At 30.9% G+C, this 18,683-nt stretch overlaps 2 protein-coding genes across 2 annotated transcripts; both read left to right on the top strand.

Annotated features, from left to right (window-relative positions):
* Window positions 1–2,196: 2,196 nt before the first annotated feature.
* Window positions 2,197–9,942, top strand: PRT1 (proteolysis 1). Its single transcript, XM_011026386.1, has 7 exons — window positions 2,197–2,416; window positions 2,667–2,695; window positions 2,792–2,971; window positions 4,012–4,386; window positions 4,500–4,700; window positions 6,498–6,619; window positions 9,170–9,942. The coding sequence occupies exons 1-7, from the start codon at window positions 2,289–2,291 to the stop codon at window positions 9,527–9,529; spliced, it is 1,395 nt and encodes a 464-aa protein (XP_011024688.1). The 5' UTR covers window positions 2,197–2,288; the 3' UTR covers window positions 9,530–9,942.
* Window positions 9,943–10,274: 332 nt separating this feature from the next.
* On the top strand, window positions 10,275–11,978 carry LOC105125783 (hevamine-A-like). Its single transcript, XM_011026385.1, has one exon. It carries the CDS (start codon window positions 10,836–10,838, stop codon window positions 11,721–11,723), a length of 888 nt encoding a protein of 295 aa, XP_011024687.1. The 5' UTR covers window positions 10,275–10,835; the 3' UTR covers window positions 11,724–11,978.
* The last annotated feature ends 6,705 nt before the right edge of the window (window positions 11,979–18,683 follow it).

Below are 18,683 nucleotides of genomic sequence, written 5' to 3'. Positions count from 1 at the left end.
CAAAACCTAAATTAGAAGACGCAAATAATTTGATAGAAAGCGATCTAAAAAAATTACAAAGTTTAATTTACAATTAACCTAATATTAAAATATAAAATTAAAAAAATATAATTAAAAATAATTCGAGTTAACATAATTAACATGTGAAATTCAACATCTAAGTCAGGAGATCATAATAACTATTTAGAAAGAAATTAAAACATATTGTGAAGCTCTATATCTAGTAAACTTAATGTTAGATAATAAATTTTTTTTAAAAAAAAGTTTAAATTTATTTTAAAAAAATCCTAACAAATTTTAAGTGCTAAAGTGAAAAGTTGTTTTGTTTTTTTTATTTATTATTATTATAGTAAAAAGTCAAGTTTTTTTCCCGTAAATGTTATTTTTAAAATTTTATATTAATTTTGTAATATGTTTTAATAAAATATTTTATGTAGTTTTCATATAAGATTATATATATATTTTTAATATTAGTGTTTCTTTTTTATTTAGCAATCTTATATAATATTTTTTTTTTACTCAATAACTTCTATATTTTTTTTCATAATTCATGTTATGAGATCAAGTATTTTAATATATATTTAACTTTTAATTTTTTAATTTGGTTTTTAATTAATATTAATAATTTTTTTATATTTATTGGTGCATATAATTTTCAATCTATTTAATTAATTAAATAAATTATATTTTTATTTACATTAAAAAAAATTTATATCGAAAATATATTGGGACCATGCACATTCATTTTTTCACACTAAACAGGCTTTTGATCCTATCAACAACAAAGTGAAGATTAACCGGAAAATTTTAATTGTATATATAAAATATTTTGTGATATTTTATTAATTATTTAATATGATTAACTTTAAAGAAATATATATAAAAATTATTAAAAATGATACGAATATTTTTATTTATGATTTTTTTATATTTATTTATTTAAAAAATAGATCTCATGGAATAATTAATAAAATATTATTAATTAATCTCTAAGTAGCATAAAATTTATTGAATTAATTAATTAGATTTTAAAATTAATTGTTAAAATTTTACTTATAAATGAAAAATGCTAGCAGTGCCTATGTTTTTTATGTTCAGTTTTTTTATTTATTTAACCCATAGCAGACAATTGTATATTTAATTCAACTTTATATAATACTAAATGCTATTGAAGGGATAGTTGCAGGTGGATCGACCAACCGCGCGAGTTCAAAATGAGTAAAGTAAAATAAAATAAAATTAATGCACGTATGTATTGTAATCATAGTTTGACAACCTAACCCGGTAATCGATCTAGTTAAATAACTGGGTTACGGATCAGATGAATTGATTCGGGTCAACCTAGAAAAAAAAACTATTTTTTCTTCCCATCCTTTTGATATGTCCCCAAACAACAGGGTTCTTATCCTCTTTTGAGTTCGATGCTCGATTTCTGCCTTGTTTCAGGACGAGGGCCCAAGAATGCTAGAGACGTAGTAGACATGCCCCTAGCAGAACGACCATGCCCGAAAACCACAGGTGGCGTGGAAGACTGGTACCCAAACAAAATTAGTCGAAAGTGAAAATAGAGAGTTCTAAAAAGAGAAAGTCAAGGGTGAGGAAGGAAAAGAGAAACTCTAGTATGGGATGACAAAACAGAGAGAGGAAAAATATGGAGAAACTTTTTGATCTGATATGAAAAAAGATTTAAACTTGAACGAATTCAAGAATTCCTCTATTTTGTAAGCTTTTTCTTATCTTTTTCTTCTTTTTGATTGATTGTTTTCAATCACTGTATATTATATTATCAGATCACTTCTTGTTGCTGCTTAATAATGGCTTCACCTAGTAATCCAAAGCAGCAACAACAAGGAGGTGGGGGAATAATAGAGGGTGGCGGTTTTGATCTGAATAAATTGTTCAAGCCCTTTTCTTCAAATCGTATGAATATGATACAACCCTATATCCAACAAGAACAACAACATCAGCAAAATCATTCTTTATCTATCAACAATAACAACGATGTCGTTTCATTTATATATACATATAAAAGGCTGGGTCTCGGCTGGGTTTACCCAGGCCGATCGGGTTTCGCTGGGCTAACTTCCAGACAGATTTTTACTTAGACCCGGACCGGTCCCAAGCCCCAATTGGTCTCCGGGCCGATCCAGGTTTTAAAACTATGATTGAAATATAAAAGCCACGTAGCCAAGTCATGGCCATCCATCCCTTCGGGCAGTACAGCACCGAGCCACCCCGAGTATCTTTGTCCGCGGTTGGTGCGTGTAGTGGATCCCAAACCGAAAGAAATGGGAAGAGGTAAAGTGATTGACGACGCCGTCATGAATTTCGCAGTGACCGGAAAAGATCATCACTTCCTCGTCGATGCTGATCTTGAGGACGAATTCTCCGATTCCTTTCGTTGTTCCGTTTGCCTGTAAGCTCTCTCTCTGTCTCCCGGATCTGGTTTTGTATAATCTGTGCTTACTGATACTTTCATGAGTTTTTCGGTGTACACATGGATAATAATAATTTATCTATTAGCCGTTTTCAATCCTTTTAAAACAAAATTTTCTTGCTGAATATATGTTAAGTATTAAAAAATTTCTTCAGCTATTGTTAGTGTTAGTTGTTTGTTTATAGAGTGATTAAGAACTAATTCTAATTTACTATTGGTTTGGTCTCAGGGATCTTCTATACAAACCCATTGTGCTCTGTAAGGCATTAATTTTTTTTAGCAAATATGTTATTATTTTGATTATTAAAATATGATCTAATTCTCTGGTTTTTTTTTTTTATTGTTTCATTGCAGGTTGCGGCCACATTTCCTGTTTCTGGTGTGTTCACAGATCTATGAATGGTCTGGGGGAGTCTACTTGTCCAATTTGCAGGCATCCATATAATCACTTTCCAACCATTTGTCAGATGCTGCACTTCTTGCTCTTCAAGTTGTATCCTATTGCGTATACGAGGAGGGAAGAGCAAACTCTAGGTCAGCATCTCCTTGTTTTTGGAGTGCTTTTTTTTTTTTTTTCACCTGCAAACTTTTTAAATTGCTTGGTGTGATAATGGAATGTAGAAACACAAGCTGAGAAAGACTCCTGCTCCTCTCGCGTTTTATTATTACTTTGACGAGATCAAGGTCTGATATTTGTTAGATTTTTGCCTTGTGATTGTACATTTTACAAATGTCATGGAAGGAGTCTGGAGCAATTCCATGCTAAGACTAAATCTATTGAAGAAAAAGGACATGTTGAAGATGCCAGCTTTGTTAATTGGCTGGTATAGTTAAAGTGCTATTGAACAGTAATTCATAAAATTACCCGAGTTTTGTTTTTATCTGAAGCATAGGATTCATTTGTGCAGTTTTTTTAATACTTCTTGTTAAATGGGCACTTGTTCTTAATTGTTGTCCAAAGGGGCAGCATTGATAAGCAGAAGCTGTGAAGTAATTTTTGACTAATATGAGAAATAGGATGGTCAATTTTTTTATTTTGAGAATTTAGATTGGCAGAAATGATACACACTTTTCCAGTGAAAAATACTCCAGAAAGACACTTGGGTGGAACCATTATATTGATTTGCTTGTAACCTTGCTTAAATCATTTTAATTAAACTATAGGTAAATATCTTCAGTGATATGAGAACCATCTTCTCCCACACACAGAATGACAGAACGCCAAAGCTTCTATTTTTTTTTTGTCATTAATCAATGAATTTTTGTGCTATTTTATAAAGATTCAAGATTTCCTTTCCTTTTCTTGCTTTTTAACTGTTTAAAATACAGGTGCATCCAATCACCACCCACATTATGTATCACTTAACTGATAATGCATTTAATGTTCAGAAGTTTTGTTAGGCTTGTTTTGAATCTAGTCTTATTATCATAATCTGGCCTGCAAAGCTCTCAGGTGCATAGTGGTAGTTAAGTTATTTTACTAATGGTAGTAAAATGTCCATTTTAATCATGTAGTGTTCGTAAATTCTTTTTTTTTTTTTTTTTAACATTTCTTACTTTTCATGTTTTTGCAGAGGAGGAGATGGAAACGGGCTTTTTCTCACCACAATTTTGCTATAAAGAATGCAACAGTGATCTACAACATCATCATCCAATGGATGGAAAGCATGCACTAGACAGTTGCTTCTTAAGGAATGGGGAATTTTGTGCAAGTACACAACAAATAGAGTCTGTTAAGTCTGTTTCCATGATTCAAGTTCCCACTGTGTCTATTCCAAACAAAGTTTGTGATGAAAATTGCTGCATGATCAAACCTGACAGTGTTGAAGAAAACAATTTGCCTGAAGATAAGTCGAACAGAAATTGCAAGCAGGTTTCAATTGCTGATGTACAGTGCAACACATGCAAACAGCTTCTTTTTCATCCAGTGGTTCTTAATTGTGGCCATGGTATCCTTTTTCACTTCAACTTTAGATTGACAACTGATAGTAGGCTATACATTGCCTATCCACCTGTAAAGTTTTTTCTTGACTGATCCTTTTTTTCTCGTAAATTGTTTCAGTGTATTGTGAAACTTGCATTGGTCCAGTGAATGAGATGCTTACATGCCAAGTTTGTCAGAGTTTGCATCCAGGGGGTCTTCCAAAAGTGTGTTTGGAGTTTGATCATTTTCTAGAGGAATACTTCCCTACAGAATATGCCATGAGAATAGAAGCTGTTCAGGCCAAACAAGTGTCTGTCAAGTTTCAGCACCCAATCACATGTATGTCTCACTGCTTGATCCTTTCCTTCCCCAACCATGCTAACTGCTCAATTTACAGCTCTGATAATATGCCCTTATCTTCTGTTCATATTTGGATTAGATGTCTCATTGTTTGACTAGTTAGGCTGTTAAAATTCATGTAGGGAAGCCGCGGACATTTTTTATTTAAACCTAATCAAGTTAAGGAAAATCAATGATGAAGTCATCAGTTCAAGAAAAGTGCATAAACAGGAAGGGAGCAGTGTTGTTTCTTTCCAGCCCGGCCAATACCATCTCAATTTAAATCTCATCCATCTTGGATTTCTTGGTTAGATACCAGCCTAGCTATACTGGTTGGTACCATTTTATTCAACATTTTTGCATGGACGTTTTGGACTTTTCCAAGTTGAAACACCAAACCTCTAATTTTCTAACAATCCCTAATTTTTGGAATTTTCTCAGTTAAAACAACCAATCCCAAATTTCCTTGGGAATCACCACAAGATCAAGATCATTACTTTTATTTGAAATGTAAATTATAAATTAGTCCTTTTAGTTTTCATAAATTGAATTAAATAGTCTTAGTTTTGAAAATTAATTAATTAACCCTTTGTCTAGCTTTGACCATTTTAATAATTTTTTGTTCCAAATAAATTTTTTTTCCTGCTTCTTTTTTATATATCTTTTTTCCTATTTATTAAAAAAAATGAAAAAAAATGAAGTGGGTGAAAAGGAACAGGTTACAGATAGATTTAAAAACATAGGGACTGATCAATTAGTTTTAAAACTAGGGGAACTATTCAATTAATTTTGCAAGACTGGAGACTCATTTATAATTTACTCCTGTGTAAATGACATGATTTAATATTCTCCTTGTATTATTTTTTTAATTTAATTTTGAGATATTGTCTCTTCGTTTCTATTGGACTAATTTAGTTTTTTAGTTAATTTTCTTTCGAACATTTAGTATTTAGTAATGATTTCAATCTTCTAATTTATTCTTTGATGTTCGAGATTTTGTTTTATGGAAATTTAACTTTGGATGTTTGGGCTTTAATTTGTTTCTCCTAGAATACAACTTTCAATATTGTTTTTTCCATTAGGACCATGGAACAAAACGCTGAGATGTCAGGTATAGAAAAATTTCCAACCAATAACAAATCCAGGACAGTATTGACAACACGGGGAGGGTGGGATAGTGCATTCCCTTTAGATAATGTACCTTCATGGGAAGGTGGTTGGCCTTACTACTTTTGTTTAGATTTCTATCTAAAATATAAGGCTAATCTTTACTAACACCCCTTAAACTTAAGGTAGTTTTGATTGACTTCTAAATTATTTTTTTATTTGAACCCCTAAAGTATAACATGTTTTTTTTTTTCTTTTTTGATTATTGTGGGTGTTCGGGCCAGCTTGCGCTCACCTCGACTAATCTCACGAACCCTGAAGTTAATGACCATATAAACCTCCAGTGACTATCATATTAGCAACCACAAGACTCGAACTTAAGACCACAGGGAGAGCAAATCTCTTGGTCCCAAACTCTTACCATTGGGCCACTTACTAGATGGTTAACTATAACATGTTTTCTTTTATGCCCCTTGCACCATTTCCTCCCATTTTTATGTTAAATAACATTTGAGTTGCTCTTTTTTTTCTTATAAAACATCAACATGTCATAAAGAATTGGTAAAAATAAATAAAAATCCTGCTCAACCAGTATTATGATAAAGACATAGTTTGCAATATTTCTTGCATTTCAAATGTCTTTTTATAGCTTGAGATTCCACTAGTCACCATTAAATCATCTACTTCCAGGTTCTACTAAGGCTTGTGAAAAGAGTTTCCAATCATCCTTTGTGACCACAAGCGAGAATTTATCATGGCGGGCTGACCCTCACTCGAAGGTTCATCCTAGAGTTGGTTGCGATTCTTGTGGGGTAATTTCTAGGCCTTTATTCCTTCCCTTTGGATTGATTTCTTCTCTTCACTCTTATGACAAATCATTACCAAGACATTTCACAACTTGGTTATTTCATGATTTTTGGTTGAATTGTGTCTTTGCAATAAGTAGAGTAACGTCTTACCCATGTTGACATTTGGTTTAGACATTGTTGTGATGCTTGCCTCCATTTTCTTTTGTATGAAATGTGGAAAAGGTGGGGTTGCACATTCTGAACCAGTACATGATAGTGATACAAGTTGTGTGTATGTTGGATGTCAGATAATATTGGCAGGATTGGCATGTCTTTCCAGTTCTTTCATTCTCACACCCTGATTCATATCACTTGATGTGAACTATATGCTAAACCTCTTTGTTTTGTGAAGTTAATATTAATATAGTGGGTGAGATTGTATGGAACCCTCCTGAACTATTGGTTGAAAGTGTCATTAATCCGCAAACAAAAGATTTTGAGCCTTCATTCCCTGAACAAATTGTTTGGTTTAATTTATTCCACTGTAAATCAATCAAGATTTCCATCCAAAAAAAAAAATACTTGCAGTCACATATGTAATAGTGGACCCATAAAAATTATTTTTTATTATTATTTTTCCACTCATCTCTCCTTCCTTGTATCACTCCCTAATGCAACCCATCTGCAAAAAGCTTTCTATCCTTATTTTCTATTTCTCCTCAATCAACCAAGTCACCTACCTCTGCTATGCTAATTACCACTAGCCAAAATCCAGTACAAGAAACAGTTACTTATCCGCCAATTACCACTAACCACCACCACGCCATCTGCAACCTCTACCATGTTACCAGCCATCAGTACTACTATGTTACCAGCCACCAGCCAACAACCTCTGCCGCACCATTAGACAACAACAACCTCCACCATGTATCATCAATAATAACCGCCCTAGCTTGAGACGAAAACGCTGCCACCAGCAACCCTAGCTACCACTGCTTTCAAAAGTTTCTGTTACTTCATCCACCATCCAAGATTTAGTGTTCTTTCGTAGGTTTCTGCTGGTAAAAGGGATTTGGAATGGGGGTTTGAGAATTTGAGACTAGGCTATCTCTGAGTAGAATTAGGAAATGTTTCTGATTTATTTTTTTTGTTCTATTCATGTTAGGTTGCACCAAGTTTGGTCCCTATTCATGAGGAAAGTGTAATTTCACATTCACTTTGCTTTGAAGTGGGTTTAATGTGTTCCGTGATTACGGTTCTTGTGTGCTTGCCTCATTCATCAGCACCCTCTGCAAATCTCTTTATTTCTCAACATCTCTCTCGCTCAATACATCCGGTATTATTAAAAATCTGTTTGTTTTGCAGAAAATATTCCAAGTTCAGTAAATATTTTGTAGGAGAATTTTTTCCTCCATTTTTTCAATGTGAAACATATGAAAAATATTTTCTAGTCAATCCCTGAAAAGCACTAATTTGGAGGAAAATATTTTAACCTTAGGAAGGACGGACTTTTCTCAGTACTATTAACTCATGATATTCACCACCCCCCGTCACAACCACCACATTTTATTATTGTTCCTTCATAACCCCAGCATCACCTTATTACTAGTATGTTACCACCATAGCCCTCTACTATTGTAACAACCACCACTACCATCACCATCGTTGATGTCACCACCTTATTATTATTAAAGTAACCATCATTTTATTACTAATTGTCATCATCACTAAAACCACCGGTGGCATCATTCATATTATTAGTATCACAAATATTATGTTCATAACTATCACCACCACCATTATCTTTATCACAAACATGTCAATTTTTCTCATCTTTTTTATCATCATTAAAAAATTAAGGAAATAAGTTATTTTATAGTAAAATATTTTTCTTTATACATCTAAACAGTGAAAAATAACTTATTTTTCTAGAAAATGTTTTCCATTTTTCTACAACTCAAACGAACCCTAATCTCTGAATATTCCTTTTTGGTTTCAATGTTTTAATTTTTGAAGAGTTTATCAATCTTCTCTATGCAACTTGGTTTGTTTGTTCTGTTTTTATCTTTTTCTTTTTGAAGGATTGTTATTTTGGTCTTGAAAGGTTTGAAAATATTGGATGAATTTGGATCGTTACTGTAGAATTTTGCTCAAAAGCTAACAAGGTGTGGAAGAATTGATGGTAGTTTAGTTTTTCCTATTATTATTATTATTATTCAAACTCCTTTATTAACAATCTTCATATTTTTAATAATGACAAGACGTGATTTGTGCTTATAGGCTAGGACACTCTGACCAATAATTGAGCGTTCCCCTCCCCGCTTCTCTTTGCAGGATTGTCTCTGTTTCTTTCTATTCCAAACCTTCAAGTGCCTCTAGGTGTCATGTTGTGTCCCTTGATTATTTGTTTCAAATTTAGTTACAATTTGAGATCTTTTGAGGACGTGACACTTCAGATATTGGTTTTGCCTGTTGAAAATTGAAAACAAGTTGAAGGTGGGGTATATGAATTTTTAAACAGTTTGATTTGAACTTTGAAACTGAATAATACTTAATGAAATCTATGCTGTCCAGGTATATCCAATAGTTGGAGATAGATACAAGTGCAAAGATTGTGTCGAGGAAGTAGGTTTTGATCTTTGTGGAGAATGCTACAATACTTGCTCCAAGCGACCTGGACGGTTCAGTCAGCAGCATACCTCGGAACACAAGTTTGAGCTTGTAAAGTCAAATATTATTCATGATATAATGTTGAGGTTGGTGACTGGACAGTTGGATAGTGCTGGCGATGATGCTTCAGGAATTTCTGAAAATGAATCCCCTGCTCCCATTTTGTCTAGCGATGCTCAAGACAGTAGCAGCAACAATTTGGCTAGTGCTGTGACCCACCCTGATAGTGCAGAGGATGAAAACGAGACCCAAACAACCAGGTAAAATGTTTTACCTCGAGCATATTTTGCTTGATTTGGTGGGATTATCTATGTACTAGTTGCCTCAGATCAAACCCCCTCAAAAGCGACAGAAAATAAAAGGAAGGAGAGGAAAAAAGCTCCCATTGCTCGGTGCAATGCATTTCTAGTCTATTTCCTTGCGAATCACAAAGATCTGATGTAGTTTTGTTCTCGCTGCACTTGTGATAATTCACTTTATATCAGAACCATCTCCCAATTTTAACTGCCATTGGCGGTTGTATATCATGTATCATAGTGTAAAAATCTTCTGCTTGTGCAAGAGTTATGAATCAACAGTGCTCGCATCTATTTGCTTTCCTTGATAAACACACTGTATATTGCTGCTCATTTGTATAATAAATTTATATAAGCAGTGCTGCCTGTTGTTTTTGTGAATGGAAAATGAGAATCATGTGCCAAGGGGCTCGAAAACCTTGTCCCTAGAGAAAGTAGGTGGGCTTTGCTTCTATGCAGGGCGATTTTTCCTCAAATGTATATTTTTCAGATATGTTTGTGTCGGGAGCATGGTTATAAAACCGACAACCTGTGTTAACCAAATTTTTAAAAAATAAATAAATAAACATAAAAAAATGGAAAATTAATAGGTTTTTGACCATCCAGGGGTTTTTTTCCAGACTCTGATTTTAATGTAATTTGATAGGTACCCTTGTATGCATCACTGGTTCTTTTATAATTAAGGTTTAAAAAATTGTTTTTGTATTTTAAATAAAACAAACAACTTTTTCATAAAAAATAACTACCATGCATATCTATTTTAGGTGGAAGCTAGTAAAATCGTATTCAACTTTTAAAAAATTAATCAATTAAATAATGTTTGTTTTCTCGCCAGACATTCATTTAGCAGTCTTGATTCTTTGTGATGATTTTTTGATGTTCGGATATTATTGATTTCCTGTTGATATTGTAAAATATACACCGAGACTTGATTCATTAGAGCAGGAGGTTGTGGAATTCATTCAAGTTAGGAGGAAAACATTACCGAGATTAAGACAAGAGAGGAGGCCGTAAGCCGATCGAGGACTGCCGAGACAGAACAGAACAGGATAGTTGTCTAATTAATAGCTTCCCATGTACGTTTAAATTAAGGGGATATATAATAATTCAGATAAAATAAAAGGAAGGTCTAACGAAGGGAACTATCAGCCACGAAATCGTTAACATGATAAGATTGTAACTTTCCATTACTGGGCTATCTTTTCACTATAAAAAAGCATGCTTGAATCATCATCGACACAAGAAAATCATAGATCTGATAGACTTCGGTTAAAATGGCTTTCAAGCTATCAATCTCTCTTGCTCTTCTTGCAATTCTTGTACTGGTAGTGGGTTCCGAAGCTGGTGGAATAGCGGTTTACTGGGGTCAGAACGGCAATGAGGGAACCTTAACGGAGACTTGTGCCACCGGAAACTACGACTATGTAATCCTAGCGTTCCTCCCAACTTTTGGAAATGGTCAGACTCCGATGATTAATCTCGCCGGTCATTGCGATCCATACAGCAATGGCTGCATAAAATTAAGCCCCGACATAAAATCATGTCAAGCCAAAGGCATCAAGGTGATGCTCTCTATTGGAGGAGGAGCTGGGAGCTACTACCTCACCTCAAAGGAGGATGCAAAGCAAGTGGCGACCTACCTTTGGAATAACTTCCTGGGAGGACATTCTTCTTCTCGCCCACTGGGCCCAGCTGTTCTTGATGGAATTGACTTCGATATTGAAGGAGGGACGAACCAGCACTGGGATGATCTTGCCAGGTTCCTTTCAGCTTATAGCAAGCAAGGTAAAAAGGTGCACCTAACTGCAGCTCCTCAGTGCCCGTTTCCTGATGCTTGGGTAGGAAGTGCACTGCAGACAGGTCTCTTTGACTACGTCTGGGTTCAATTCTACAACAATCCTCCTTGCCAATTCTCCGGGGATATTACCAATCTTGAAGATGCATGGAAACAATGGATTTCAAGCATCCCAGCTCAAAAAATCTTCCTGGGATTGCCCGCTGCTCCTGATGCAGCTGGAAGTGGCTTCATTCCTGTAGCTGACCTTACTTCTAAAGTGCTTCCAGCGATCAAGGGCTCTGCAAAATATGGTGGTGTTATGCTGTGGTCCAAGTACTATGATGATCAAACTGGCTATAGTAAATCAATTAAGAGCCGCGTTTGAAGAAACCAAAGCTGATCTCTTCACATATATGTCCATTATCAGTTATATATCTGCATAAATTGTCTCTCATGTAGAGGCAGATTTTATGTTTTTGTTACATGTCGCCGCCTCGTATTTTGTCTGATCTCTTTTCCCTTTTCAGATTTTATTTTATCACTCTTTTAAGAAATGAAAACTTAACAAACAAACCAGTCAGAACATATATCGGTGATGGCACCATCACCCCCAGCTATCTCATTCAAGAGAAAACAATTGCAGCTCCTGAGGCCTCCAGAAGCGTCATTAAATATAGTTCCTGCCTACTTTTATCACCTTCTTCACGTCCAATATAAAATTCCAAGTTAATTTTTAATATAAAAATAAATATGTTAATGTTATAGATGCATTTTAAAAGATTATAATTTTTTTTAATTCATAAACAAGAATATTTTATTTATGTTGCGAGCATGGTTTCAATTCAATTTCTAATTTGAAAAAAACTAATTATGCTAAAAAATATATGAACTTATAAATAAATAAAAAATTGTTAATAAGAAGAAATTTAATTTTCATAGTAGAAATTAAAAATAGTTGCACTTACAATGATTATCCTTTTTTATTTTCAACACTCTTATTTATTTTATCTTAACGGTTAAATGTTAAATGTTATTGCTAATAAAAATAATTTCTATTTTTATAAAAAAAATCCCACAAATACAATTAATTCATATAGAATATATTAAAAAATCCAATACAAATTAAACTATACCATATGAAAGTATCACGCAGCTAAACAAAATGTAAAAAAATTAACATTTAAATAGAAATAATTAATGAAAAAAAGCTAATAGGCCAACCCCACATGCCCCTTCTTAGTGAAAAAGCTAGGGGCGCCCGGCCTAAAAGCCCGCATCTTGATCACCAGAATTGAAGTTTGTGTTCTAGAACCAAAAAAACAAAATTCAGCTCACTTTTACTCAAAAATACTTTTAAAACATATTATAAATCTAGAAAATCATTTAACAATCTAAAACATCTTAAAATCATCATAAAAAATAAAAAGCAACTTCATCAAAATAACTCAAATGGATTGATATATTTTTTCCACCATGTTTAGAAATAAAATCATCTCCATTTATCTCCTTTAGAAAAAAATAATTTATTAACACATAAATCCTTCATTTAATGGCTGGAATTTAGTCTATCGGTAACTTTTTTTTATTCATTGTTTTTCAATGAATTTCTATATTTTTTTAACTCTAGTAGACTAAAATATGAACAAAATAAATCTTTGAGATAAAACTTTGAGTTTGGCTATATATATTTTTCTTTTAATTTTATCTTCTTTATATAATTTAAAATTTCATCTCATAGAATTATATAATAAAAGGATTAAATAGAAAAATTATGAGGAAAATTTTTAAAAAAAAGTTGTGAAAAGCGGTGTTGATAAGGGACCATTTAATATTTTTATTTTTTACATGAACAGTAATATAATTGTATTAATTTTACAAGAAAAGTTTAAGATATTTTAGCAAATAAAACTTTCACATTCAAGAAAGAATTCACATGCATTTACGTTGGAGACAGAGCTTCGAATATTCATAAACATATTGGTTGCTCTTTAGCAATTTTTGTTCCTGAAAGGCTTTGGTTGTTTGAGAGGATATCAAGATATACGGTTTAAAATATTTTTTTATTTTAAAAAAAATATTTTTAATATTGGGATGTTAAAATCATCTAAGATATATAATTTTAAAAAATTAAACAAGAATAATATATTTTAAAATAAATATAATTTCAATGAGTTTCCAGACACGAATTAGCGGCAGATTTGTTGGGAGTAGAGACCAAAGGGCAGAGTCATAATTGGTAAAGTTTTTCACACGTTGGCCATATGTACGGCTCTTCATGGTCCTCGGGAAATTAACTCCCAGGTTTAAGAAAAAAATAGTTTATTTAAATATAAAAATATCATTTGCCAAGAAATTCTTTTTTTCGACTAGAACAACGTTGAAAATACTTTAGAAAATAATAGAGTTGCTGTTCTCGAGGAAGCGCGTCATTTTTATAATTTTTTAAGGTTATTTTCTAATAATGTAACATTAAAAGTAATAAAGAATTAAAAAAGTAGCAAATATTGAATGTCAAGATTATATAAATTCAATATTTATATAGGTCGTGCTATCTTTAATATTGCAAGGTTTACATATTTTTTTATGTGGTAATTAAACTTTTCAAATATTTTATGGGCTGTGTTTGGAATAATAGTATTAATTATTTTTTAATACTTCAATGTAATATTTTTTTATTTTTTTAAATTTATTTTTATCATCAATATATAAAAAATATCTAGAATTGTAAAAACTTTTAAACCCAAATGAATCAAAATTTACTAAAAAAAATCTATTCATGGGTGATTTTTTTAAACAAAAAACAAGGGGAGGAGGCAGTGAGATTTGTACAACTGCAAACTTCTAATATGGTACTGTGCTACTATGTATTTATTGTGCCAACAAAAAACTATTACTATATAGTCTATATTACATTATATATATATATATATAGTTTTTTATTTTTTTTGTAGTAATTTGGAGGTGGGTTTTAGAGTAGGGTATCCGTAGCCCTAGGGTTAGGGTTTTCTTGAGATTCCCTGGAGAGTTTGAAAAGGTTGGAAAATTGACAGCGATGGGAATCCAATGTTAATTGCCTACAGCTTCATGGGGTGCTGTGCTCTGTGCACCACTTGCATTTCGTCTTCAGTGGCGCTTTCAGCCCACAGTTGTTGGATTTTCCCCTCTTCTTTTCCTTCCTCCCGGCGTTTTCGCTTCCTTTTTCTTTTTTTAATTAATATTGATATTTAACTTATAATATTCAAATCATAATATTTTTTAAATTTATAATATTCAAATTAGTAATTTGTAAAAAATAAATTCATGGTCTCTTTACATTTTTTTATCAAGAGGGTGATTACTGTTAACTTTTTTATGATTTTATTATTATTTTAGTGTGATAATATTAAAAATATTTATTAAAAAAATATATTATTTTTATAATTTTTTAGTAAAAAATAATTTAAAAATCAACCGCATTCTGATAAATAAATTAAAACCTACTCCTCTTTGTTTTAGCCTTTTTAATTTATTTTTTATATTTTTAAACTTGTTTTATAAAACCAAAAGATAGATTGAAAGTTAAGATAAACGGGCACAATTAATATGGATTAGTTTCATCTGTAAATTAATAAACAATTAAATAACATGTTGATTTTTAGTTGTTCACAATAATATTTTTATAATAATCCAAATAACAATGTTAAATATTACGAAGATATGTTAGAAAAAACTGTAAAAACACGCATAAATTATTAAAAATAAATTTTATTTTAAGATTACACATCAATTACGCACATATTCATCAAATATCTGTAAAAAGAACTTAACTAGCTCTTCAAGCCATGGCTTTGTGGGAGGTTGAATGAAAATTTATGGATTATGTATTAAATTTTAAAATGGGAAGCATGATTATAAAATTCAAACCTAATTTTTCATTGATATCACAGTAGAGCTCATCGGACGGTGACCATGTGTCTGGCTACACCTCTGCCGCGTGGAAATTAAAATACGAAAATAAGAGTTTTGGCGGAAAATTATTAAAATACGAAAATAAGAGTTTTGGCGGGAAGGAAAGATTCCTTCTGGATACGTTTTTTTTAAAAAAAAAAAGAAGAAGAAGAAAAGAAAGAAAAAAAGAAAAATGTTTTAATTATCTTCTCACTCCAGATAGTCAAAAGTTGCTCAACAAACTACGATGATGCAAAAAAAAAAAAAACATAGTTTATCCTACCTGATCTAGTGGCCAGTGGGCTAGCTAGCCCATCGACTCGTGGAGTTGTATTAAAAAATATATTTGAGTAAAAAAAATAATAATTAGATATTTCAATTAAATGTAAAAATATCTGATTTATCTTAGTTGATTTTAGCTAAAATATCATATTTATGAGAATATAATAAAAAAAATATTTTGCTAGATTTAAAATGACCAGGTGACAAAAATCTAGGTATGTATAATGTGTTTTTTTTTTCAAATAAAAATTTTTTAATCATGAATTTAAAATCAGCTGAATATTATATGATATTTTTATCTAACATTAACAAGAAAATACATTAAATCAATGTAGGTAATTTTGGGTTTACATGTAAAAGTTGTGGGTATAATTTAATGATGTTAAATAATAAAATTAAAAAAATACAAACCTGAGTCAATTAACTAAACTCTCGTTGCAAGTCATGCATATCATCAAATTTGATATTTTTTTTATTCCATGGATTATTCAATATTTATTAGTGATTTTTTTAAGATAAAAACATAATCGACACATAAAACTACGATAGCAAATCGTTAGTGAAAAATAGTGAAGCAATATTATTTTTTTAATTTCAAGTTGATTATAAAAACATATCATCAATAATAATAAAAAATAGGATTTTATTTTTAAAAAAAAATGAGATGCTAAAAGTGTGTCATATAAAAAAAAGCAATAGACTAGATATTATGATTTATCATGTTAAACCTGCAATTTTAACGGTAAAAAATGTGTTAAATAAAAATAATAATAGACTAAATATTATAACTCATATTGTCAAACTTGTAATTTAAACAGTGAAATTAACAATTTTTTATTATGTGTAAAAAGAAAAGCTAAGAACACCTAAAAAATTATCATAGAACATGTAAAAACCAATCTAGCAATCCATTAAACACATAAACAATTTAAATTATAAAATTAAATTGAATAAAATTTCTTTTCCCTGCCTTAAATATAATTAAGATTTAAAATAATCGCTACAGAACTATTCTCACTTAACAGTACTCATTGATACTTGGTAGAAAATAAATGAAAAACAAGGGAGATGAACTTTGATGCAAGAATTCAATGTTTTTAAATTGAAGCAACTAATCACTTATAAAACTTTTAAAAAAAATATAAAGGGATAAAGTAAGCCTTTTTTATAAAATTCAAAGTCAACACCTGTATTGTCAGCCATTCTTATTTTTTGGTTATTTAACTTTTAATTTAACTTTTTTTTTAAAAAAAAGAGAGCAACTGGGTGCAAATTTAGATTTTAAAAAGTTAAGATGTGCAAAAAAAAAAAAAACTTTTGTAAAAATTAAATATCTCAATTCACAATAATTCATTACAGGATGCACAATGAAAATGATTATAATAAAACCCTGCATGTTTTATTCTTATATTTTTTTTTAGATTAACGTAGGTTGATTATAATAAAACCCTGCATGTTTTATTCTTATATTTTTTTTTAGATTAACATAGGTGTTCGGGCAGCTTGTGTGCACCACGACTAATTTTACGGACTCTGAAGTTAACGATCATATAAACTTTTAGTGATCATTATATGAATAATTAAGAATTTGAACTTGATATCATAAGAAGAATAAACTCTTTAATTCAAAATCCTTATGACCACCTAGGTAGTTATGTTTTATCCTTGATACAATGATACATGGTAATTCAATCAAGTCTAAGTTGGATTTTACTCTGAACAAGATCCTTTTCTACTGGTACAATATTGTTTGTGAGTCCTCTGAAAAATCCACAGGTGCAATCATTTGCTAACCCATTAACTAACTCGTACAATTTATAATATAATTTTAGATTTCGTCAGCTCTTGAATTGGATCTCTTAATCATGTTTTGTGCAAGTCAATTCATGCACAGATTGAATTTTAAATATTTGTTTTTATATTTTTTAAAAAATTAATTTTTTCATTTTAATTTAATATTTTTTGATATTTTCATGTTATTCTAATTCATTGATATTAAAAATAAATTTAAAAAAATAAAAAATATTATTTTAGTATATTTTCAAATAAAAAACACTTTAAAAACCAATCATAACTATATTTTCAAATAAATTAGAGTATAGTATCATGGTAATATTTTTTTCATATTATTTTTTTGTTGGAAGATATATCAAAATAATATTATTTTTATTTTTAAAATTTATTTATGATATTATCACCTTAACATAATTTAAAAACACTAAAAAAATAATTTAAAAAAAATCAAAATACATGAAAAGCACCATTAAATCACAAAGACAAACTATTTTTTTTAAAAAATTATTTAATTAAGCAAATAGCTTATGTTTTTTGTGTGGAGATGCACATGTAACTGCAGTTGATTAATTTTATAAAAATTAAAATAATTTGTTTTTCATTAACTATGATTTATTTTTTATTTATCCTGCCAGTAAAAATTTAAAAATTCATTTGTCAATAGTTTAAACAGAGCCCATATTGTTCAAAACTCTGATTAACTGTTTTTTTTTAAAATTTATTTTTAAAAATCACAATTACAAAAGCCAGTATAATATTAAACGAGATCAGTTTCCGGGTAAGGAATTATAACCATCGCAGCGGACCTCATCGGACGGTGAACGCCCCTGCGGCAACTAGCGGCGCGGAGAAGAAGCGCGAAAAGGTTTTTTGGCGGGAAGAAAAGATTCCCATAGAAATGTGGCAGTACGACTGCTGTTCTTGGAATTAATTGAGGTTGATGATGATGATGCAATTGGCATCGACAACCGTGCATCAGATTATTATTATAATAATAATAATAATAATTATTAAAAATCTGCACTAAAAAGCCTTGAAATCTGGGAAAAAAGGGGCTGGGGGAGCATAGGAAGCTCCAACCGTGACGTTGTTTCTTCTCCAATGACTTCTTGAGCATTCCGATAAACTCAGATGAAGATTATTTATTATTTATTATTTTAAAGCGATCCTTGTATTTTATTATAATCTTAAAAGTAATTAATTTTAAAATAATCCTTCTTTATATTATCTATAAACGACAAATAAAAACTACATAAAAAATTAATTGACTGATCATGGCTAATGTTTTGGTTAAAAACTAGTTTTAGCATGTTTAATCCCTTATTTTTTATAGATTTTATTT

Source organism: Populus euphratica, unplaced genomic scaffold (assembly GCF_000495115.2).
Source record: "Populus euphratica unplaced genomic scaffold, PopEup_1.0 scaffold58.1, whole genome shotgun sequence".
NCBI lineage: Eukaryota > Viridiplantae > Streptophyta > Magnoliopsida > Malpighiales > Salicaceae > Populus > Populus euphratica.
Note: the sequence above shows the minus strand (reverse complement) of the source record. Positions and strands in the feature narration are given on the sequence as shown.

What these genes read in the sequence shown, in the direction of transcription:
- LOC105125783 (XM_011026385.1), top strand. Translation starts at nt 10,836, where the DNA reads ATGGCTTTCAAGCTATCAATCTCTCTTGCTCTTCTTGCAATTCTTGTA.
- PRT1 (XM_011026386.1), top strand. Translation starts at nt 2,289, where the DNA reads ATGGGAAGAGGTAAAGTGATTGACGACGCCGTCATGAATTTCGCAGTG. An exon ending in GAGGGAAGAGCAAACTCTAG is followed by an intron (nt 2,972 to 4,011) that starts GTCAGCATCTCC and finishes ATGTTTTTGCAG; the next exon opens with AGGAGGAGATGGAAACGGGC. An exon ending in GTTTCAGCACCCAATCACAT is followed by an intron (nt 4,701 to 6,497) that starts GTATGTCTCACT and finishes ATCTACTTCCAG; the next exon opens with GTTCTACTAAGGCTTGTGAA.